This window comes from Polyodon spathula, chromosome 6 (assembly GCF_017654505.1).
Source record: "Polyodon spathula isolate WHYD16114869_AA chromosome 6, ASM1765450v1, whole genome shotgun sequence".
Taxonomy (NCBI): Eukaryota; Metazoa; Chordata; class Actinopteri; order Acipenseriformes; family Polyodontidae; genus Polyodon; species Polyodon spathula.
The window spans coordinates 5,604,357-5,629,356 of NC_054539.1; the positions used below are offsets into that span (position 1 = coordinate 5,604,357).

At 36.4% G+C, this 25,000-nt stretch overlaps 1 protein-coding gene across 6 annotated transcripts in view; it reads left to right on the forward strand.

Moving 5' to 3' along the window:
• Positions 1-24,759, forward strand: part of LOC121316720 (protein quaking) — a 149,995-nt gene extending 125,236 nt beyond the window's left edge. Inside the window, exons 5-8 of one of the 6 annotated variants that reach the window (XM_041251829.1) lie at positions 13,667-13,754; positions 15,617-15,913; positions 19,849-19,923; positions 23,927-24,759. In XM_041251829.1, coding sequence (XP_041107763.1) covers positions 13,667-13,754; positions 15,617-15,913; positions 19,849-19,923; positions 23,927-23,943 — 477 coding nt within the window. In that variant the 3' untranslated portion in view covers positions 23,944-24,759. Of the gene's footprint in view, positions 1-13,666; positions 13,755-15,616; positions 15,914-18,375; positions 18,730-18,930; positions 19,336-19,848; positions 19,924-23,926 lie in introns of those variants that run through there. The other 5 variants (XM_041251825.1, XM_041251830.1, XM_041251827.1 and 2 more) reach the window with 5 other exon arrangements.
• Positions 24,760-25,000: the final 241 nt, after the last annotated feature.

Genomic DNA, 25,000 nt, shown 5'->3' on the forward strand with positions numbered 1-25,000 from the left:
CTATGGATCAATGTCCCGTCCCCTCCCCCCTTTTTTTTATACAGAAAGGCTCAACTAGGCTTTTGAAAGCAGGAATTAAGGGCCCATTTTCATTTTCAACAGGGCTTGCATTATTTTTTTGGGTGCAAGGACAGAGTCACAGCTGCATCCAATTTGCAATATCAGAGTTGTACTAAAAGACGTGCATGCTGTAGGTGCAAGGTTTTCTCTGAACTTTGTAGGAGTTTCAGGGCGTTCCCTGCTTTTTTTGACCCACCTCCCAGTTTATCTGCAATCAGTAGAATGGTTGCATGTCGCCGTGTTGTGTCTCTTTGACTTGGGTGTGCTTTGATTTGTTCTAAATGAGTCACAGTTGTTGCAGTGAGCTGCAAAAAAGAAAAAAAAAAAAAGGTTTTGTTAAGAAAATTGCAAAATTAAACTGCCTCCAGCAGAAGGCCCGCTGGGCTATCTTTGTTGTACTGTAAGGCATGGTTGGTAAAGAAGCTGAATGTTTCAGCAGCATCATGGATCGTGTTTGCTTGACACATCAGAGAACATATGATTAATGTGAGAATAAAAGCTCCACTCATGTCTGTGCATGCTTGACTTTGTGATTTGCTTATTGGATGAATTGAAACAAGGTCTTGCTGTAAAGTCACTGGCAGTATACCTCTGAGTATTGTGCTGGGAGCACAGTCAGTGTATTGAATATGTCTGCTTTGTCAGCTGTATACAGTGAAGATGTAGTCACAAGTATTAGATGTAGTCAGAAGTATGTTTCTAGTAGCACATGTGAATTGCTCCTTAATCAATTGACCTTAATGAACACATGGTAACACCGTGCAGTCATACCTAACACAGTTTTATGAGTAGTGCACAGTTTACAAACATTTAAGAAAGGTTTTTACTTTTCCTAAAAAAGCGAATTCTGCCGAGTCAACGCCCAGGGTGCGTAAAGTTGTCATTAAAGCCAAAGTGTGTGTGGAGGGGTGGGAGCGTTCACTCAGACAGGGGCGAAATTACAAGCATTGTTAACATTAGGTAGGTAGGTTACATTTACAGGCATGGTAAATTCAAAGGTAGAGCACAGTACACAGCGACGCAAAATAATCAAGAAGTGCAGTTAACATATTTATTGACTGGTGAAATACATTTCAAATATTTTCACAAAACACATTAAACTTTAAAGCTACAGTGTGCATGACAAACCACATATGTGGGTGAAAAACGCAAGAATAAAAGTCGCAAATTATTATATTTTTTTTTTTTTAACAATTATTTTTATTAATTTTCCAATTTTGTCCCCAGTTTTTGGAATGTCCAATTATTGTTCAACCTGACTCACCACTGCAACCCCCGAACTAACCTGGGAGAGATGAAGACGAGCACTTGCATCCTCCGAAGCGCGTGCAGTCAGCTGTCCTCTTTTTTTCACTCTGCAAGTCCGCCGTGCAGTCATGTTCAGAACTTAGTGTCAGAGGGCTACGCAGTTCTGAATTGTGTACAGGTGGCCTGTTGGTGACTGGCCGGCCACAGGGGTCACTGATGTGCGGTGAGCCAAGGACTTCCCAGTGGACCTAATCCCTACCCCACCCGGGCAGCGCTTAGCCAGTTGTGCGCTGCCTCCCTGGGATCTCCTGTCCACAGTCGGCATTGACATAGCTTGGATTCAAACTGCCGATCTCCAAGATACAGTGGTTTGCAGAAGTATTCACCCCCCTGCAAAGTTTGCTTTCAAATTAGACTTTACGTGTAGAATCTACACAAACTACACCACATTGATAAAGTTAAAAAAATGCATATACAATATAAATACTGTAAGTAAGATTTACAGAGAAAAACAGATTAATCTCAGTTGCTTAAGTATTCAACCCCTTTGCTACTGCAGCCCTAAATCAGATCAGGTGCAAACAATTTGTTTGAAAGGTCACAAAATTAATGAAATGGTTTCAGCCTGTGTGTACTCAAAGTGGTTTAACTTGTAAATAATTTTCCCCGGGTATATAAAGACTTTCAAGCTGCAACTCACATAGTGATCCAACAAAGCAACCATGAAGACTAAAGAGCTTTCGCTCATGAGAAGGGTACAAGAAAATTTAAAAGGCCCTCTTAGCACAGTAAAGTCTATCATTAAGAAGTGGAAGATGCATCATACTACCCAGATCAGGTCGACCTCCCAAACTGAGCAGCCAGGCAAGCAAGAAATGGGTTCAGGATGACCTTGAGAGATCTGCAAAGTTCTGTGTCTGGGATGGGAGTCTGTTCACACCTCGACAATAAGCTGGTCCCTACACAAAGCTGGCCTGTATGGACAGGTGGCAAGAAAGGAGCCATTACTCAAAAAGCCTCATCTTAAAGCACATATCGAGTTTGCGAAAAAGGATGTATATGATACTTTTCTGTCTATATTCCAAGCGTTACGTCTGGCGCAAGCCCAACACTGCACATCACCCAGTCAACACCATCCCAACTGTCAAGCATGGTGTTGGCAGCATCATATTATGGGGATGCTTCTCTTCAGCGGGACTGGGAATCTTGTCAGGACAGAGGGGAGAGTGGATGGTGGAAAGTGCAGGCGAATCCTTGAAGAAAACTTGTGAGTCAGCCAAGATTCTGAAACTAGGGAGGAAATTGACATTTCACCAGGACAATGACCCGATGCACAAAGCCAAAGCCACATTGGAGTTGTTGAACAAGAAGAGAATTAATGTTCTTGAGTGGCCCAGTTAAAGTACTGACATGAATCCAATCAAAAATTTATGCCGAGATGTGAAGATTGGAGTCCATCGATAAATTAGCATCCAAAGTAGCACCATAGCATTAAAATGTTCAATACAAAACAAATGCCTGAATTACAAGCTCTTGCAGTGTCTAACAAAATAAAAAAAATCCAAAATATGGATTGCAGCGTAACAGGAAAGTGTAATCAATCAGACTGCGGAGTCTGGATCAGAATCACTAATGCACAGAGCAACTCATTTTTCTAATCATGTGGGCCACAATATTTCCCCTCAGGCATTCGCGCATGGTTATTAAAAAACAGAAATTAATTGTGAAAATTTTCTGATCATTCAAACTGGGGTGTTGACTCAGAATCTGGTATTTTCTACAGTGCCTTTATTAACACCACCAGAATGTTCTATAGTGTTTAATTTAATAAACATATCAACACATTCTTCAGAAAGAATGACAAATGCATAACACTTTTTTAGATAGCTTGTAGACCAAGTGCCTGAATGCAAGGTTACTTTTGATTGGTTACCAGCCATTCTCATACAGTATATCTATATATTACAGTTTTGTTTGCAGCTGATATTATACAGGAGAGTTGTGGAAATGTTATTTTAACTAGTAATCAATTGAAGACATGCAATACATTAGTGAACAAAACATAATTAAGACCACAATAATTTGTCTGGGTTTCCATCTGTCCCAGTCAGTACAGAGCAGTCTCACTCATGTAAACCATGCATTTCCGTTGTTAGAATACGCTGTGAGAGAATTTTAAAAAGCCATTATTCTTTTTGTGTTTTGCTACCAAACATTACTTTTCACCCCCAGATCAGGCCAGCCTGAAGAATTTGATGCCTAGTGTTTTTGCAGTTTTGATTGTGAGATCTCCCAGCAAGGAGTATTTACTGAATATATAATTTACATATTTGTTTTGAGCTACTGAAAAGACAGCATCGCTCTTCCCTTCATACTTTGCCTTAAACTGATTGAGGGAAATAACTGTGTTGAAGCTTGTGTATGTTTCGTCTTAACTCCAGAGCTAAGCCTAACATTGCAGTGGCATGTCTGTTTTCAAATACCACTGGCTGGCTAATACCCATGTCAAAGCTGTGAAAAGGCAGCCAGGATTTACAGCCAGACTCACAATTATTTCAGTAAATGGGAAATGTGCTTTATATTACATTATACTGCTCAGCAAATTAAATACGTACTGTATGTTATTAAACCATAGGCCCTGGTGCATTTTCCTATGAGACACTAATATAGAATTCTTTTTTCTTTTTTTTTTGTAATTCTAGTTTTCTGGGGACAGGATGTCATCTTAAGCTCCATTTGCACAGATCTGGGGTTTAGCATGATTCTTTTGAAATAGTTGGTTCTCATAGAATGCTCTTTAATTGCAGAATTGAAAACTGACATTTTCTGTGCTTCCCTTTTTCCACTTCCAGCTAAGTTTTGCATTAACGGGAATAGTTTAAGTATGGTGCATCATTTGCAGAATTAACCATGTACTGTACCATTATGTGGAAAAACTTAGTTAAAGTAAAAAGTAGCCCTCATATTGCAAGCTGTTGGGATGGTTGAATAGTTCACCCTATAGTATAGCAACAGATTATAGCGTGTTGCGCTTGGTGTCCCTGCTTCTAACTAAGGAATGTTTTAAAAAACAATAATAAACTAACCCTTTCTAGCCAAGCTGAAAACGATTTTAGGATCTCTAAACTTATTTAATAAAAATGGGCATAAAACAATCCTTAACAAAACATTCCTTAAAACAGTATAGAGAGCATCATGGCAAAAACAGCAAGAGCTATATAAACATAATGTTCACTTGCTACATAAGGTAGATGTCTGGTGGCCACAGCATTTTGTGAACATTTCAGAAATCGTTAGAGGAGGCAGTACAAATAAGGCAATAATTCAGCTTATGCAAGCAAGTTTAGTTATTTTTACAGTGGTTAAGATGCTAGACTTGGAATTGTATGGTCCCTGGTTTGCACCCACTCTCCTCCTGTGATCTTGTTGTCTCCCCTGCCTGTGAATGGAACTAAACAGCCTTTAAAAATATCTTCTTGTTTGCAGTTAATAAGGTCAGTTACAGTAATCTACAAGCAAATATTTTATTGCTTCAAAAGGTTCAGGGTCACTTTGATCATTTACATACACAGGGCATTGGTGGGGTATCAGGGCAGAAAGCATTAAAAATGTAATCTAATTACAGAGGAAGCCCCAGGATTGAAAAGTAAATAAATAAATAAATCACTGACACAAAAGCTTCTATTAGGTAAGCTACTATCTTAGGTACTACATGGTTATTACATCTATAATAGGAAGTTCACACTCACACACATTCCCAATTAGAAATGAATTTTGGAAAACTTTATTTGTGTAATAGTAACTAAAGTCTTCCGGGCATAAAGCAAAGTATATAAAGGTAATCCAAGGTACTTTAACAATCTAGATCTATGGAATTAAATAGAACTGAAGATGAGTTTTTTTTTTTCATGGTGATGTGTAAAAGTTTATTAAAGACTGTAAAGTCTGCAAAGTTCAAAAAATGAACTGAACTGTATCTGTAATAGACTCGCACTCAACTGACCTGATCTTGGGTGTCTGAGTTCCCCTGGTTCTTGTGGTTTAGTTTGCATGCCGGTAGATACCACAAGAAAGAAAGCTTTATTCCACTGCATTGACATATATAAACATCCCTGTGTTTCAGTACCACATTATTTTAAACACTAACCATATTACTGATTCAGACCATTAGCTTTCAGACAGTGTCTTTGGTACACTGCTGTATTCTATGATTCTCTCAATATTCTGATATGACAGTCCCCTTTTATTACACCCACAGGGATGCTTGATTTTTAGTAACAAAACTCTCTTGACTTGTTGCATGAATGGGATTGTGGTTGCGCCATAGCGATATAATCAAAGGCCGGTACAGTAACACCAGCTATAAAAGAAACTGTCCCCAATGAGATTTGGAGGAGTATCCAAAGTAATCCGGATGGATTGTTCTCTTCGCACTTGAGGCAAGCATTGCAGTTACTGATTGTGTCACTGCTTTCCATATTTAAATTCCTACTAGGAAAGCTCCAGCAATTAAAATGTTTCTTAATAATTATAGTAATACTATTAAATTATTAATTTAACGGGTAACTTTCGTATATATATATATATATTAAGCATATATATATATATATATATATATATATATATATATATATATATATATATATATATATATTATATATATATTTTATTATTTTATTTTTTTAATTTTTTTAAGATTTTTTAATGATTGTTATTAAATAACTACATTATACCGGGGTGGTATTTGTGAATGACGGAATGTAACTTGCTTTAGTCACCCAGTTCATTGAGACTGAGCAATCATCAAAAGGGTCTTTGTTTACAATCTCAGTCTGGAAAGCAGGCTTTGTAAAATAATAGGCCGCTAGGGAAAGCTCAGTAAATAGGAAAGAATGCCTTCACCCTGGCAACACACTGTCTTGAGCTGCTTGGGCCTTCAAAGAGAAGGTCATATGACTGGCATGACTGCAGCTCTAATTCTTCATCTTGGTTTCCTGTAATTTCTAAATACAAAATGAGTACAAGTCCCAGACAGCTGTGAAACAAGCTGGGACAAGCCATCCATCTTAATGCACTTTTTTTATGTAACCCTTTTTCTCAGTTTTAATTGTATTTTACTCAAACAATACTTATTTAAGCAGCTGCTGTAGAAACTACCTTTTGCAAATGCAAACAAACTGCACAGGCAAGTATTGATTTCTGAAAGCACTTAATGTTGTTGACAGACACTACAGCATTGCATTGTATTATAAACTTCACTGTGGTTGTGGGAATACTGCTGTAAATTCCATATCCCTCTTCCCTATTCCCTATGAACTAAAAACAGATAAAGAAAGCAAAGTGTTTATGAATTACAAGTAGTGAGGTGTTTTGCTTTTGTGCTTTTTTGCACTCCACTTAGCTTTCCTTAGTCTTTTTTCTATAGAGACACAGAATTGCAATATTCTCTCTTAGGGCTTGCTGTAAAGAAACAAATTCCAGTTAAAAACAAAATAACCCACTGAGATTTTTTTTTTCTTTAAAAGAAGCTTCCCCCAAAAATCTGCCTGTCAGAATATTAACTTGCAACAATCACTGCTTATCAAAGCCTTAACCGAATTCTTAATTCAATAAGACAAACAACTAAAATAAACTAGTAGATTAAATATATTGTTTTGAGACACAATAAAAAATGTCTCCTGTTAATAAATGGTGTCAATTATTCTAACTCTAGCCTAAACCCTAACCGTCACCCTAGTCCCAACTTCTAACCCTAACCCTAATCCTAACCCTAACCCTCACTCTAGCACAAAGATGCAGCTAAATGAACTTGCAACATTTTAAATAAAAACATAAACTGTGTTTATGTGTAAGGCAGAAGTTGAAACAATATACATGTTTTATTGGGTCTGATTGGAAGATTAGAAAACTTACAAAAAATTTTCCCCAATGCATCTTTAACATTATGACCCGCACATTTATCAAGCATACCAGCACAATCGTCTATGCAGGTCTTCTATACTGAGGGCTTGTTTTGCAGAAGATAAGCAGTTTGTACAACCCAGAAGAATTAATGATGCTAATTCATCTTTCCTGTCCACCAAGGTATACATTCTACCCCTGTAAACAATTCTCTAAAAACATTTTGGAAAAGCAACCTTTTGCAGATATTACACATCCACAGTGTGCTTTTGAGGCCATTCTAAACCCCAGGTTATTGAAGAACAGCCACCTGCTCGTCAATATTGTAGAAATCAGTAATTTCCCATGACAGTGAGAGCTCAAATCAACATCCAAATTGACTAAACCCCAAACCCATGCCGAATACTGCATGTTGTACGTTTTCATCAGTAATTGAAATGAGACTTTGTCAGCTGCATTTAGGATTATGATCTGGCTGAAGTTGGTCTCTCCAAATCAAGGTGATGTAGAAAGCTGCCATCTGTAATAAGTGTCCAGTGCAAGGAATGGCAGAAGAGGGTGTTAAACCTGGGACTGTTGAAAATAACAAACATGAGGTCCAGTTGCAGGTTGCAGACTACTGATATTGAAAAGGGCTGTGATTGAGTGTTTTGGTGCAGGTGGAAACGTGGCATTACCATGCAACTGTGCTTTGATAGTATGTCGTTGTATGTCCTAAACAAACCTGAAGTGGCTCATAATGCTGCAAGAACATAACCAGTGCAACTAATCTGCAGTTGTGTTTGTCAAGGATGAATAACACTGATGGAAATGCTTCCATACTGTGCTTCGTGCTGGCATTCTGTGCTCAGTTGGCTATTTGTGTTTGTTCAGGGAAAAAATAGAAACGGCAACACAAAACTGAAAATTGAAATTGAATGTCACAAAATCTAGGCAAGGTTGAGGAATACTTTAGTCTGCATGTATTGACAGAACGTATAAAGTACTGGTTTTATTTGGTACCTCTTCAGAATACAAAGCAACTGTACAATATACATACTCTGCTACTGTTATTTTATATATATAAAAAAAAATACAGGGCTGTACATTTCTCAAAGGATACGCATGTGTCACAGCTTCATATCACAAAAAGCTTCAAGCAAAAAGACAGCAGTATTGGGAAACGCAAGCTCTTGAGCGTAAACAAGGGCATCTGCTGTTCAGATACACTGATTGAAAGCTTATTTAATGAAAAAATTGCAACACAAATAAAAGACCAGAGTTAAAATGAGTTTTATTTGTTGTCAATATCAATGGCTGTCAATTATCACATATAGTCCGCTGATTACACATGAGGTTAATAAATGTATCTAGGAAGTATAGATTTAACATAACTTTAATTCCCAGTTTCAATATTTTTATAATAGACATAATATGTGCTAGATGACATTCATTTTATTATTGTAATTTACTAATGTTGTAATAATCAATAAAAATGCTTTTATGTTACATATTGGTGTTTCACAAGAAACAGGTATTCTATTGTATTGGTTGAATTCCACAGTTTCTGTGCATGTGATGAATGGCACCTGGGGATCATCAAAATACCAGCACTATTTATAAAAACATGTTGTGAAATCATTTCCCCTGTGTGGAAAGGGTGTCTGCTGGAAGTAGTGTACAGTATGTTCCAAATGCATGCTGAAATGAAGTGGAATTATTTTTCTTTTATGCGAGATAGATAAAAGCATTTCATGGAACCCGATGTGAATGAGCACTAGAACAGGCCAGCCAATGAGGTCAGGAGTATATATCTGCAGAACAAAGGCTCCCACAGCATAGCTTATACAGGATAGCTCACACAGGGTAGCTGACACAATGTAGCTCAAGGAGGGTAACTCACACAGCGTAGCTCTCACAGGGTAGCTCCCACAGGATAGCTCGCACAGCACAGCTCGCACAGGATAGCTCACACAGGGAGCTCACACAGGGTAGCGCAAGCAAGGTAACTCACACAGCGTAGCTCACACATGGAGCTCACACAGGGTAGCTCACACATGGAGCTCACACAGGGTAGTGCTGTGTGTGCAACTCGTAATAGACATAGTACTTCATTCACCCTTAACACCCCTACCATGTGACCATAATCCCCCACGAACCTTAGGTTTAGGGTTAGGTTATTGTTATGAAATAAACTTCACTTTAACCTAAATGTTCACCCTGTAGCATATAATGATGATATCTATTACAAGCTGCGCACACAGAACTACCCTGTTTGAGCTACCCGCGAGAGCTACGGTGTGTGAGCCTTCGTTCTGCAGCTATACCGCTCTCAATGAGACGACAGCTGCTACAGGCCACAGTAGTGATAAGTGCAAGACGAAGAGGTATAGGCTAACAAGGAGGCTGCTTACTTTTAAGTAGGTTTCCCTGGGATCAAGTTAGCCTTTCAAAATTATATTGTTTATCAGTTCCAATACTCAGTTTGTTTTCATTTATTTTCATTGAAATTCAGCTTCTCTGCAAATTTTATTATGTGAACTTATGCATATGGCAATATACAGATTTAATCACCTGTACTCCTAATATAACTTTTTCTTTTGACTTTCTACTATAACACATTTAGATTAGTTTCACATCAAAATAATTTCTTCAATTTGAATGATTATTATTATTATTATTATTAGTGCCAGTGGCCAGACCACCTTGAGTAAGCCTGATCTCGTCTGATCTCAGTAGCTAAGCAAGGTTGGGCTTGGTTAGATTGGTCACTCTAAATTGCCCTGTGTGTGGGTGGGTGGGTGAGTGAGTGAGTGAGTGTGTGTGGTCATCCCATCCAGGGTGTAGTCCCGCCTTGCGCTCTGTGTCTGCCGGGTTAGACGCTGACTCAACGCAACCCTATAAAGGATTAAGCGGTTAATGATAATGGATGGATGGATGGATATTATTATTGGTATTATTTAAAGACGTATCATTTGCATAAAACAAATCACAAAGGTTTGAGAGATGTGAATAATACAGCGCTTCCCCTAATGCTGTATTTGCGGCTGCAGTTGTAATATTTGTGATCTGCCTTATAACAAGCAAGCAAGTGCTAGTAAAATAGTAAAATGGAGCAAAAGTGAGGCATGGCCATACCGTCTCATAACCAGCTCCTATCTACTGTATGTCATTTTCAGAAAAGCTGGGATATGATCAGGAGAGAGAGAGAGGTCAGAGGAAGGTATATTTTATATTGTGTAACTCTGTGCTCTGCACAGTCTAAGGGCCAGGGCCAGTCTGTGGCAGTGGCCAGTGTCTAATATGGGCTGCTGCATCAGGTAGATACAGATACCCCTGAACACCTTAGCAACTGACAGCAAAAAAGAGAAAGAGGCAGGCGATTGCGACAAATATGCAGTAAGCTACCAGACTATGTGCCTGCAGAGCACTATCAAAGAGCGAGGCAAGCTGGTGATGAGAAAATCATCTGCTGGTGGATTCAAGCCCATTGGGTAACAAACACTGCCACCCACTGGCACTGACCTGGTATTTCTTGTGCCTATGTTTTTCATTAGAAGAGAAATAACTGAATTGGGTAACACATAACAAAGAGTGACTGCACTTGTTCTCATTAGCTGTGTTTACATGGAAAAGGCTGTGCGCTGCTTCTTTTTGTCACTGTAGTCTAGCTCAAGGTGAACAAAGTTAAATGGTGAATGACTACATTTGTGAGTTTATAGTTACAATATATATGACATATTTTAAATCACTTTCACATGTAAATCAGCTGCATTAAATGAATATACCTAAATGAGAGCATTTCCTTATTAAACCTTTTAGTGTTGAATTCTACGCTATGGGGGAAAAATCTTAAGTAATGCAAGCATTGGTAAAGCATGGTTTTGACTTAACTGTGGTAGTTTTAAAAGAATTTTAAAAAACTGTAAGTTGGAGAGGTCTGTGGCAAGTCTGGTGTGTGCTTGTCATTACACGTTTCAGAAAGCCTTTTTTAAAATTTGTGTTTGTTTGTATTTATTTATTTGGCAACATATGCATCTTTCATTTCTTACATACCAAAACACTGAAATAGAGCTGTTTCAATATTGAATAAAAGAAGCGTTCCATCAGTTCCATTCTCTTGTACCTTGTTTACACACAGTTATGGCACATCTGGTTTTAGAATCACTAAACCTTGATTGTCTGACTTAAAGCATATCCTAACTTAAAAAATATTTGACATGCATATAGTGATCGTAATCTTGTAATGTGTGCAAACTGTGCTAGCAGCGCCAACTTGCCATCTGCCATCTCCAGAAGGGTGATACACATGTAGCACAAGTATGAATTGTTTTTATAGAGCATTGCACATGTGGTTATCAAAATGAACCCTAGCCTTATCAAAATTAAATACTAATTCTGTTTTAGCTTTACTTTTAAAATTATTTAATATGGATGGTTGTACTAAGATCATGCAGCATTTCAACACCCATAATGATCTACTAAAGTAAAAAATAGCTGTTACTGGAGCAATAGAAAAGGTACTACCCCTACTGCTTATTGCTTTATTAAATACTTCAAGATGTTGCCTACCCTTCTTTGAGTTGTTTTGCCACGTATGCACAGTGTTGACTTTTTATAGCAAAGAAAGGACAGAAAACTGTCTCTATTGATGCAAAAATACTCAAGTTATGTACTGTCTCTTTGGTTAAAGTAACAGTCAGAGCCACTTGTCTCTCAGTATATTTATTAAAGGAAGCAAAGCATTTACAACCGTTTGTCCCTGTAGCCCTGATAAATTATATTTATTTTTAAGCTGGTCTGACATCGAGTGAAAAAATGTGTGATGTGGAATGGCTGTACAAATGAAAATATTCATGTGTTTTGTTTATTTAGAAGCAGGTTATTATATGCCACTGGCAGTGTCATTGGAAGAGCTGTGAAGATCATACAGCCGCTTGTACGGCTTCCAAAATTCCACCGGGTGCCGGGAATATTTTTCAGAACTAGTTAGGAAAGATAGCCATAAATGTGTGGCAGCAAACATTCAGTTATTTCTATGTGCAGTGAAACTCCTTGTAGAAAATATGCCCTTTGTCGATGGCATGCAATAAAACTAGCCCCCCCCTCCCTTGCATTAGAATGAGTGCGTCTGTAAAGGGACTTATCCAAGGGAATTGAGTAACCATTTAAAACAAGCACAGCAGATAAGATTCATGGTAAATCCTCATTTAGGATTCAGTGAGGAAATGGGGAAAAAACGAAGTAGGTTTTTAATATGTTTTTAGCCACTGCATTAGCTGCAGGATTGTGTGGTAATTAGATGCCATCGAATATGTGAAGTCTTACTGTGCGTTGTCACAGTTGTGAATGTTTTATAACAGCAACATTGTTGAAAAATTATCATGCTATCCAAATATTTATCATCTCCCAGTTTGCAGGATAACCTGCATGGAGTACTAAAAGGTTTTTTTTTTTTTTTGTTTGTTTGTTTTTTTTAATGAGGGTGTCAAAGCACGATTGCTGTTATCAGGGTTTTGTCACACCATTTTACAGCATCACTAAAGTGTCTGTCAATTATGAAGGAGACATATACAATAGACTAAAGTAGTTTATAGTATGCACATGCTGTAAAGCTCATAGGAATGTAAGAAGAACGTGTGTGTGTGTGTGTGTGTGTGTGTGTGTGTGTGTGTGTGTGTGTATGTTTGTGTATGTGTGTTATACTACAGACATTCCATTCTAGACAACGACCTGTCTACTGTAGTACTGTGTATTACATGAATATCTGCTATTCACTATAATTGGGATTCCAAATCATAAGAAGAAAGGCTTCTTACCCCATCGACCTCTAAGACATATTGAAAAAAATGTTGAATATTGGGCTATACCTAATGCTCAATTATCATGTTATAATGCTATACAGGTAACATTTAGATACACAAATGTCAGAAAGGCTCCATTCATAGCACAACACAGCCTGATGTATAAAAACCACAGCCTGTGTTCTCAGATTGTATCCACTGGGGAAACTGTTATCTCTGTGTACACTCGATGAACTCTGTTGTTATCGCTTAACTGCAATTGTAGACATGGTTTGTTTATGTGCAGAAAATGATTAAAGGTGTGAAGAAATCACTTGCATTATACTGCTTCACAGTTATGAATGTTTTCATCAATATAGATAATTTTTTTTTAAAGTTTTGAATGTCATGGACCAGTATGTGTTTTAGGGGAGGCAGGAAAGCAAAACTGTAGAAACTACAAATCTGTATTAAAAAATACATTGGTTTTAGGTATGGCAGTTGATGTCAGCTTGCATTAAGCATTAAAACTTAAGCAGTAGATTTTTTACAGCAAATGGTTGTACAGCTTATATCACGTAATTGTTGCCAGAACATTTTTTAACATTGTTTAAATTGAGTAGGAAACTTTTCAACATCTGTGTTTAAATGTCAGTAGTCTCACTTTTTTCCCTCATATTTGTTCTCTCTTGCAGGCGGAGGGTGAAGATAGCCTTAAAAAGATGCAGCTGATGGAGCTTGCAATTCTCAACGGCACATACAGAGACGCCAACCTCAAATCACGTAAGGATGACTTCATGAACCGAGCATAGGGGCAAAACCCGTAATCAGCTGTATCTTTTGAATTCAAATCAGCTGGACCTCACCTTTGAGAGTAAAATTGAAAGTATCTCAATCTCCCCCCAAAAAACATAATCCCAATATTCAGCCACCAGAGGCTCAAAGGTAAATAGTTTCGCAGCATTAGCGTCTCAAGTTTAGACAAACAGCCATAGAATCTGAATGAGTTTATGTATCAGGGACATTAGTTGATAACCAGGCGGAGTGCATTATTTATTTTTCCTTAATGTAAAGTCCTGTTTTGTGTAGACACTCGAGACTGAAAGACAGAGAGCTCTTCACTTGTGTTCCAGAGTGCCAGTCTCAACATTACTCAAGCTGTTTCCTTCGTCTGAGGAAGCTCCCTGTGTATTTTATGAAGCTAAGCTTTTAGAACATGAAAACAAATCAGTGTCAACCCTAGAAGATAAGACATTTCAGTGATAACACTTTGCCAACAGTCTTAGAAACAGCTTTCTTACCAATTTGTCCATCATTTGTATAAGTGAAAAATTACTGATATTCGTTTATTTCTGGCTCTCCGGTACTCATGTCAACCATGGAAAGGGCTGTAATAAAATTTTCAACAGCTAGTTTACAAGGTCACATGTTTCACCAACTAATTCTTGCTGACTTGAATGAGCAGATACTGGTCTTGCCATTTTGTTTTCCAAGTAAACGTGTTTATACAGCATTGCCCTGAACTCATGCTTAACATAGCACACACTCTTACCACAATTCCCTATGTGTGTGCTGTATCCAAGAACCAGTATCCAGAGGCTTTATTGTTTCTAGAACGTCTTTGTCATGGCCCGAGCCAAACATCTGGTTCTCATACAAATACCAACATTTATTTTAATATTTTAAACTACATGCACGTTTATTAAAATGCTTAAAAGTTAATATGAAATATTACAACTGTATACTGCACAAATATGGCTTGTCATTATAAATAAAGGTTAGTTAATGCTGAGTCAAAATTAAATCTCCTTAATACTTTCATATACTGTTGTGAATGGAAATATTGGGATATTCGATTGATTATGCTGGAAATCTGACCTTCTTTTTTTACTGTAGTTTAGTGGCTACTGAGTTTTTGTATGTTACAAATAAAATACAAGTTGAATCTGGGAAACCCAATCTGTTTTGGTGCAAATGTGTGTCTTTTTATATGACGTGATTTGGTTCCAATCAATTGCAAAAAGTAGCATGCAGAATAAAACAAGTACAAATACTGTAAGATCCTTAATGGATAACAAAGCCCAGCATTAGCAAGTAATAAAGTGTAGTCGAGATATTTTGTATTACAGTAATTTGTACCCTGTGCTGCTGTGATTGTGATTATTTTCTAGCTAGATATTTTCTTCATTTTAATTTGAATAGATCATAGTGTTATCTAGTAGTCTATTTAATTGTTTTCCTATTTTAATATGCAACTCTGCCCTTTAGTGCTGCAGTTAGCTTTCAATGCTCCGAATCACTTTGGATGGATTTAAATGGTCGCTAGCTACATTATGGTACAAAATTTTCTAATAAGCTGCATTTGTATTCAGCGTCTGTGTGGGATTATGTTTTGTTTAATTGACACATCTATATGAACGTGTGTGTGTGTATTGAGTGGGGAGGAGAGGGTCGCTGCTTTCTGCAGATGAATGATTTGCTTTGGCACTCAATATGTTGCACATCACTAATGACTTTTTTTCTTTCCCTGCCTCTTTCTTCCTCGCTTTGTATTTCTTTTCTTTTCCTCCCCTCCCCTCCTCTTAACTGCATACACTGCTGCTGCTGCCTCTGAACCCCCTTCTTGGGTTTCTTGCTTACTGTAGCTGCCCTTGGCTTTTCTCTTGCAGCAACGACCCAGGCTCCTCGGATCATTACAGGGCCCACGCAGGTTCTCCCGCCCGCAGCCCTGCGCACCCCCACACCAGCCGGCCCGACCATAATGCCTTTGATTAGACAGATTCAGACAGCTGTCATGCCAAACGGAAGCCCTCACCCGACTGCTACCCTAGTCCCTCAGGGACCAGAGGCAGGACTAATCTACACACCCTACGAATACCCATACACACTGGCACCAGCGACATCCATCCTGGAGTACCCCATCGACCATAGTGGAGTATTAGGTAAGCATGCCTCTTCTCTGAAGCATCCTTTGTTCAGCCTTATAAAAGCAGTGCAATCCTACTGAGGGATTAGGGATATCATCAGTGGTTGCCTTACAGTAAACATGTCCTTTTTAGTATAGGTTGCAATACAAAAAAGCTCAACTAGGCTATAATACTTTTTTCCATGCTTAAGCTCGCAGAAGTGCGTGATTTGAAACCTGGTTGTGTAACCCATTAATTTGGTTCCAGATCCATACATATTGTATTATAATAACTGGTGAGCAATTTTTTTCAATGGGATCACCCAGTTAAAATTTCCCGTAATAGCCAGTCGGTTATTACGGGAAACAGGTGCTCATTAACACCAGCAACAGAGCGTAACCCCAGCATGAGCTGTCAGGCTGAAAGGAATTCCACAACAAGCAGCACAGAACTTTAGAACTGTGGCAATATCAACCAGTGATTATAAAAAGATACTGCATGGGGTAGTGTGTGATAAATGACAATGGAATTGGAATGCTTGGATAGATATATTGGGATGCTTGGATAGAGGTCCAGCATGCTTTTGATGATGTAGCATCATTGGAACCTCCAGTAGGGGTAGTAGTAGTAGCAACAGTATTTGAATAGCTGACCTGTTTATGGGAAAGGGATCCAGTGAATTCACTACCAGCCTTGCAGCAGCCCAATACTCTAAACTCTACAGTATGTGCACACTATTTACTCCACCTTCAGTATCAGTTTAAATAAGGCAGGATAGTGCAATTTTAAACAGGCTGCCTGAAAAAGTGTGGTCACATACTATTGCATGTATCCCCATTAAAGTATTAGTTTTATGCATGACTGAACTGACACAATGGACTGTCACATGTTACAATGTACCATAAGTTAAAGCACAATGCACTTAATGACAGAGAAACTTATGTCAGCCTACCACAAAGAGACTCCTGCAAAGAGGCTTAACTTAAGGACGTGGAAGTATCTGTAATAGCTCTGATATTTAGAGGCATTCATTCTAATATTAAACAAGCTTACTTTATTGTAATTATGTAATGTTCTAGCTCTAAAACTTATCTTAAAGGTATTGTCCGATTTCCACTGCATCACTTATGAGAAGAACTAAAATATATTTACATTTCAAAAGGTAACTGCTGATTAGCATAAAATGTTTTGCGACCAAGAAAACCAAGTCAATATAGCTTATTCATGCTTGAGGTCTACCTACAAAGAAATTAAAAATATTAATATGCTTTGTTCAGATACCTAGGTCAATTTTCCCTCTATAGATGTTGTCGCTTAATTATGCAAATTATTCATTTTTGTATTACTATTTATAGACTAGCAAATAGTGTTGTTGATTACTTTTGCTAATTTACATAACATGTTTTATTCTTTCTAGAACAGCAACCATCTAATCTAAAACCATGTATATATTCAGATCAGTTGTATATAAAAATGAAATACAGATCATAGTTGAAAGACTTTTAGACATTTATCTTCATGCAAATAATTTATCAGCCATGCAAATTGTCATCATGATAGGGTTTGTGCATTATACACTTTGCAGTGAAATACCATTTTTAATAGCTGTATTGATCATAATACCCTTTTTTATTTCAAATTGCTTTTTTTAATGCTTTAAAAAAAAAAAATATATATTTTATATATACTATATATATATATATATATATATATATATATATATATATATAATACTGACCACACCACACAATGGTGTATAAGAGTGTCATTTGTTACTTTTCGGATAGATCTTTGGTAATATTACAATTTTAATTCGTCTTTTATAAGTGTGTGTGTGTGTGTGTGTGTGTGTGTGTGTGTGTGTGTGTGTGTGTGTGTGTGTGTGTATGTATATATATATATATATATATATATATATATATATATATATATATATATATATATATATACTATATATGATTAATTTGTTGGGTCAAACCCAGTTTTGAGTTTAAAACTGTAATTGACACATACAGCTATGGTCGAAAGTTACCAGTTTCAAAATTCTAGGATTGAGACATAATTTAAAAAGAAATATGAACATAATTTAGATATTTTATGTAACATTATGTAATCAAATAAACTATTAAATGATATTGCAAAAGTCTACTATAACGTTTTTTAGATGGACTTAGTAAGTATATGGAAAAAAACTACAAAGCGGTGTGTAATTCAGTATGTTAACGTAACCCTATTCAGCAGCTTTTCCGTCGCTTTATGATGCAAAATAGTTCATTCTGTTTAAAAGTTATTCTGTAGGGTGATGCAACACTTTTGGCCATAGCTGTACATATATAAGATTATGATCATGATTAAACCTGGGCCATGTTATATTAGTTATGTGGGTTCACAGTATAACATTTGTGTTTAGGCCACTGGCTTGTAGAAATAGTCTACCTCTATAAGATAGACTCCACTTTTCTCTTAATGCAATATTCTTTCTTGTGTAACCTATACAGCTTCCTCAAAGGCTGAAGAGCTGCCACTGTACTTTGGGTTCCATACCTGTCACATTCCAGTCACATTCCACCGAGGAGACTCCTCCTCCAGGGTTTCCTTTTAAAGAACAAGGCTGCACTGTACACCCCACTTAAACTATCCAAACTTTCCACAGTAGGGTCGTTTCGGAGAGCTGCCAGCTTCAACCTAACACCGCGATGCTCCTGCATCATTGCAATTTGTTGAAAGTTTAAAATGAAAGGCCGCTTTTCCAATGCCCACAGCCTTAAATGAATTTCTATTTGTGTGCATGTCAGAGTTAAAAAACAAAACAAAACAAACAAAAACAAAACAAGAAATAAACAGCATGGCATTGAGCATTGAGCCACATGGCAACACAAACTCCTGGATGATATCCTTCTGTAACATGGATGAGCTTTAGATTTGATCTGGGGGATTTATTTATTTTTTTTATTTTTTTGCTTTGGGTTAAACATGAGGACAAACTGAATGTTACTACACAGAGGATGGACTTCTCCAGAGACTAATTGACATTCCCTTCCTTTATTCTTTAGGTATGGCTTTCCCAACAAAAGGCTAAGCATTCAAGAATGGTCTTACTGAATCCTCATCAGATCTGAGTTTAACACATACTTAGTTTCACACAATATGAGCTCAGCCTAGCAGTCAGTCAGACACATGCACGAGATAACCCATTAAAAAAGGGTTACTACTGAAACTTGCACTGGTAATATCTTTTGCAGAAGGAAAAAAAATGCAATATGAAAATAAAATAATAATCTCTGCAGAGTGTTTCTTTGACTACTAAGTTTTGGTAAAACAGATTATTTATCTACCGTGTTGCTTTACTAATCACCTAATTCATTGCAAATTCTTCTCATTGGCTTTTAATCTTAATGTTGTGGGCTAAAGAAACTACTGCAAAAGTTAAAAACTGGATTGAGTCTTTGACAAGTTCAGAGAATAATCAGTATTATTATTATTATTATTATTATTATTATTATTATTATTATTATTATTATTATTATTATTATTATTATTATTACTGGTAGTAGTCATAGTAGTCGTAGTCATAGTAGTATTAAAAAAAAATCGATAACTGGAATCATGGATCTAGTCCTGTTGCACTCCATTAATTATGTGACTGGTAAAGCTAAAATGTGCCTGGGTTCATTCAATGTCATTAATACTATACTTTGGGATAATACAGCAATGGATCCAACAGGTTAAGGTAACCTTTTTGGAAGTGACTGTTCCTGTATTGTAAACTAGTATAGATATTCTCATATAAACTATTGTGCCTTAACTTGTTAATTTTTTTATTTTTTTTTTTTAAATTGCATACTTTGTAGTTATTGTTGATTGTTAAGTCCTTTGTGATAAACCTGCTGTTGTTTGATGAAATGCTAATGGACAATTTGCAGGTTGAATTATTGTCTAACCTTGTCTTGGTGATGTTGCAATTTAACCAGGTGCAGTGGCTACTAAAGTTCGAAGGCACGATATGCGGGTCCATCCTTACCAAAGGATTGTGACCGCAGACAGAGGTTAGTTTAGTTCTGCTGTTCGTCTTTATGAGCAATGCTTTTGTTGGTTGTCATCCACTTTGCAACACTATATCTAATCAGTTCAAAAGAAAAAAAATGACATGAATCAATAATGTGGACCGTTCTACTGCCAATTGTCCTTTATTTTGATGACAATGTGACTAGTGTGCTGTTGATGAAAAATAATGGATACCGTAAAACAGATGTTTCAGTTCCCCCCACTGCTTTACCAAGAGAAATAGTTAAAGTTATGGTGTATTAAAAAATATTTATATATCGTGATAGATTGGTAACATTTTAAATAACAAACCTGTATTTTTTTTTTTTTTTTAAAGAAAAAGCTTATTCTTCTTACACATTTTGTATCAACAAGCAGTATTATTAAGTTGGTATCATCTGTTCTGGAAATCATTTGTGAAATAAAGAGCATGCTGAAAGAAATGCATGTCATTTGCAGAGTGTTTAAATTAACCACATTGAATGGATTGGGTGGTATAGTGAAACCAACTTGCTGCTGCCTTAATGGTGGCTATTAGAATTGCCTTTAAAGAGAATCTTTTCTTGTTGTTAGAAAATACACCAAAAAATTTAAGAGAACAGTATTTTGCTGATGCCTTATTCAGATGGGGAAACCGAATCAAAGGGGAATTTGAACCCCCACAGGAACATTCTGTCCATTCACTTACCAGATTGGTGTTGCAAACAATTACAAGGGCTTTTCTTATTGAGAGCTCTTGTACAAAAAAAAAAAAAAGAAAGGAAAAAACTGAAGATTTGGTTTTCTGTTCAACCTGTGTAAAATAGCCGAACCATATATAAAGTTTGCTTGATATGTATTTTTGGCATTACCCTATTTTAACATTGTTCTGTACTGTGAGAATGGAGGAGGAGGGTATGTAGACCCAGTGTCATCCTTGCTGTCTACCCCGTTCTTATATACAGTATATCTTTTTTTTAAACGTTCCCCCCTTTCCTTTTAATTTAGCACAAGAGACAAATATCTTTCAGCAACTATGTGCATCCTACCCCCAAATCTCTGGCTATCCAGTGACTGGGAACTAAATCTTTGTTTTTTTTGCCGTGCCAGACTGATGTAAGTTGCCACCTGTACGTACCCTTCGACCCAGCTGTAAACTGTTAGCTAAAACAAGTGACTCAATATGCAGGTTTATTGAGAGATTTACAATGACCAGCGTTAGCACCTCCCTTAAACCCTTCTGTGAGCTGTCTTACGTACTTAGCCTATACTGTATTTGCTATGAAGAATGGCAGTCACCAAGCGTATTGTATAAACTATTCACTGAAACACAGAATTTATTGTTTTTACTTTATCATGATATTTCTGTTACTGTCAAAGATTTGTAAACCCTGCAAAAAGAAAAAAGAAAATAAATATTTCGGACCAATGAAAACCCTTCCCTCTTCGAAAAGCAACATTGAAGTTTTACAAAGAGTTATGATGTTTGTGTCACTTTTGGTTTTAAGTGTGTTTACATTTTTATGAAGAATAAGTAAGTCTTAAATGCACTTGACTTTTTTTTTTTATTATTATTGTACAATTATACATATTTTAAGCTTGGTAAACATAATGCCATTTGAAACAAAAAACTAATTTTATTTAATTTTTGGGGGTTATTAGTAGCTAACGAGTTTTACCAAACTGGGTCTAAGGGAAATGATTTATACTGGCATTTGGAAGTTGCTTTTAAGTACTATGGCACCATTAATAGGCTTTTAGGTATATTTGTATTCTTTAATTCGAAGCATGCCGATACAATAAGAAGATTAAAAGCCACATGCAAGATGTTTACTTTGTACTAAGCAGTGACGATTGGTGGAGGGTTGCCATTTGAATAGCTATCTATTACTAAGCAAACAAAACTTTAATACATAATGAAACAAAACTAAAGTTTGGAACCTATAACAATTTAAACAAACTGTACATTAAACTGCACAACTGTCAAACCTGTGTGTATTGAAAACATACCTAAAGACATAGCAGATGTATTGTCATGTGAAAAAGTATATGCATACTTTATTGTCTTCTGTAGACCGCAAAAGAAAAAGAAGAAGCTGTATCACACATTAACTATACAGTCAAAACACAATTCATAGTCGTTCTTCAGTTTGTTTTTATAACATATATGAACACTTCACTTTAAATAAATTATACTGTATGTTTAATTTTATGGTACAAAGCTCTCATGAGTAATAGTTGTAAATCAGCTTGACAGCACATACACCAGATGAGATGTATGGTTAATAAAATCCAGTGTTATTCCTGCAAATGGATGCACCTTAAACAAAACTGGCCCTATTTTGAAGCAAGCGCAAATTAAAATAAATTTAAAAATGCACATTTTATGAGAGGAATAAAATAATTGTAACTATATAAAACAAGCCAGAAATAAATTGGCTGCAGGAATGGTCAGTTCAATTATTATTCTAGATTTATTTAATTTAAATTATTTTAATACCCTCTTTAAAAATCCATTGCCTTCACATGTGCTTAAACAGGTCCCATTGCTATTTTTATACTTTGTTCTGAATCATACACTGTGAAAAATACTGTAATAGGTTACTGTTGAAACCATTCATCACAATCTGTGATCTATAAATGAGTACAGAACTATCGGCTTCCGAGAAACTTATTTAATTGCAGCTCTTTTGCAGCCTACACAAGCCAATAAAAGTGTGCCATCTAGAGTATTCTGACTTTGCACTGAATAAATAAACCCTTTCATCTCTTCTGCCTCAGTCAGACTGACATCAGTTCAAATAAAAATGTAAAGAACCTCAGATGAAAGTGAATATAATTAAGCTGTTGAACATTAGTCTTAGAACTGCTACTTTTTCGTGGACCAAGTTGAGTAAAGGGGTGATGGATGGAATTAGGTTAGACCAGGTCATGAATGGACTAGAAACAAAACCTTTCCCTTGAGAACTTTTTTTTTTTTTTTATGTTTTACTCTAAACATCTTTTTGTTGTTGTTGTTGTTGTTTTTGTTGCAAAGAAAATAGTATGTACAGGTGGCTTCTTAAAAAAAAATATAAAATATAAAGCAGGAATGTATATGAAATGTCAGATTTTATTGTATTGCAGAGTAATAGCGTTGCAATTCAAGAGGGCTATTTGTAGAAAAGAAAAAAATATATATAGCATTATAGCATCATTTAGAAATTGCCTCTATTTTTGGATGTAGTTTAGGGCTTTGTGAAAAGTAGATTATAAAACAGCAGGGCTTTACATTGTTTATATGCAAATGCATTTTATATAAGATTGTCCTGTAATAGTTATGCAGCGGGATGCTTTGGCTAAAGCATTAGGCTTGGCCTTCTCCCACCTCCCACACTGATGCCTACACTGCTAGATCTACAATTTAGTTTTGCTTTGTATCAAGATTTTCATGTTGTTGTAAATAGAAAAAAATACCTGAAAGGCAATAAAATGTTGCTGAACAAAAAACAAAACGTTTGTTTGCCCCATAAATTTTTGTTGATTCAAAATTGTCTTCCTAAAGTTCTGATCTCTTTTAAATTAATTTCTTTTAACAACTTTTGTTTTTAATAATCACATCCATCATCCTTACTAGTGGCTTTAGTGCTTGCATTTAGGAACAGTATTAATGCTTCATAGCAGTCAGACAGTGATAACTCTGCACTGACTGTTCTCATTCTTCAGTATTCAAAAACTATTTCTCCAAAGATTTTTTTTTTTTTTTTATTGACTGCTACTAACCATTAGTCTTGGTCATTATTTTATTTCCACTTCTTAACATTTGCTGTAGGAGTGGATTCTCCTCGTGTCTGAAATCATGATACAAAGCCGTCATGATTTTACTGCATTCTGTAGGTCAGGAAGTCAGAATTAAACATGCTTGTTTTTATTAGTTGTGATTAGTTTTTCATGTTGCCATCCAGCCGTCACTAGTTGAAACTAATCTCTTCTCTATCTTTTCTTTTTTTTTCCTATTTTGTTTTGTTTTGTTTTCTAACCACCCAGCCGCCACCGGCAACTAACCTATGACCTTCTGACCTCTGAACTCTTCACCCAATGATGACCTGACCTTTGCTGGCTGCTGCTCAGTTAACTGGTAAATGCCTTTGCTTGAGAAAAACGCAAAAACAGAGACAGACATTCAAAACAAGTCCAACTTGTCAGCTTTGTTTTCTGGTTGGGTGATAGTGGTTCTGGACCCCTGCACTGAATAGAAGTAAAGCAATAAGGTCCAATTCATTCCCTCAGCATTGCTCATCATTGTGTGGCCAATCCCCCACTCCAGACACATGTAGAAGGATGGGAGCCACTGGTCATTTCTTTCTCTCAGAGGCAGTTACTGTGAGACAACGATGGAACACTTCAGCTCATGGTGATGTCATAATCTCTGAATGTATCGTGTTGCAATGGTGCATCATGCATGAACCTTTTATCAGTAATTCCATTGGTGGAAACTCTTTTTGTTTTGTTTTTTCCAAGTATTAAAAATTTGAGTATTCAGTATTGCTGCCCTCACAGGTAAAACAAAAAAGAAAGAAGAAATATTTGGACGTTGCCTGCCTCTTCCTGAAATGTATTGAGTGCCATTACTGAACTAAATGTATGAATACATAAATGCACCGATATTGTAATGGGAGGAAAGTAGCTTTAAAACATGGAGGTGTTGTGACAGCAAAGGTACATGCATTATGTGTCTCATTACTGGGCAAAGTGTTTTCTTAAAAAAAAATCCTTGTATAGATTTGATTTCTCTAAGGATGTAAAAGCCATGCTTGCCTATTTGCTGTACACATGTATTGAAATTGTAGATAAATGTATTGCATTGAGAAACAAAAACAGAAACAACAAAATAAGATACTTTTATTATACAAGGGTGCTGGTGAAGAAAAAGAGATATATTTTTCAAAACATGAAGCCTTTTATACTTTCACGTATTATAAAAAAAACAAAAATGAACAAAAAATTGAACAAAGAAACGCTTTATTTCATTAAAATGTTGGTTTTTCATGGTTTGGGAGATACACAAGACCAAAACAGCCTTTTCTTTCTTTCTTTCTTTCTTTCTTTCTTTCTTTCTTT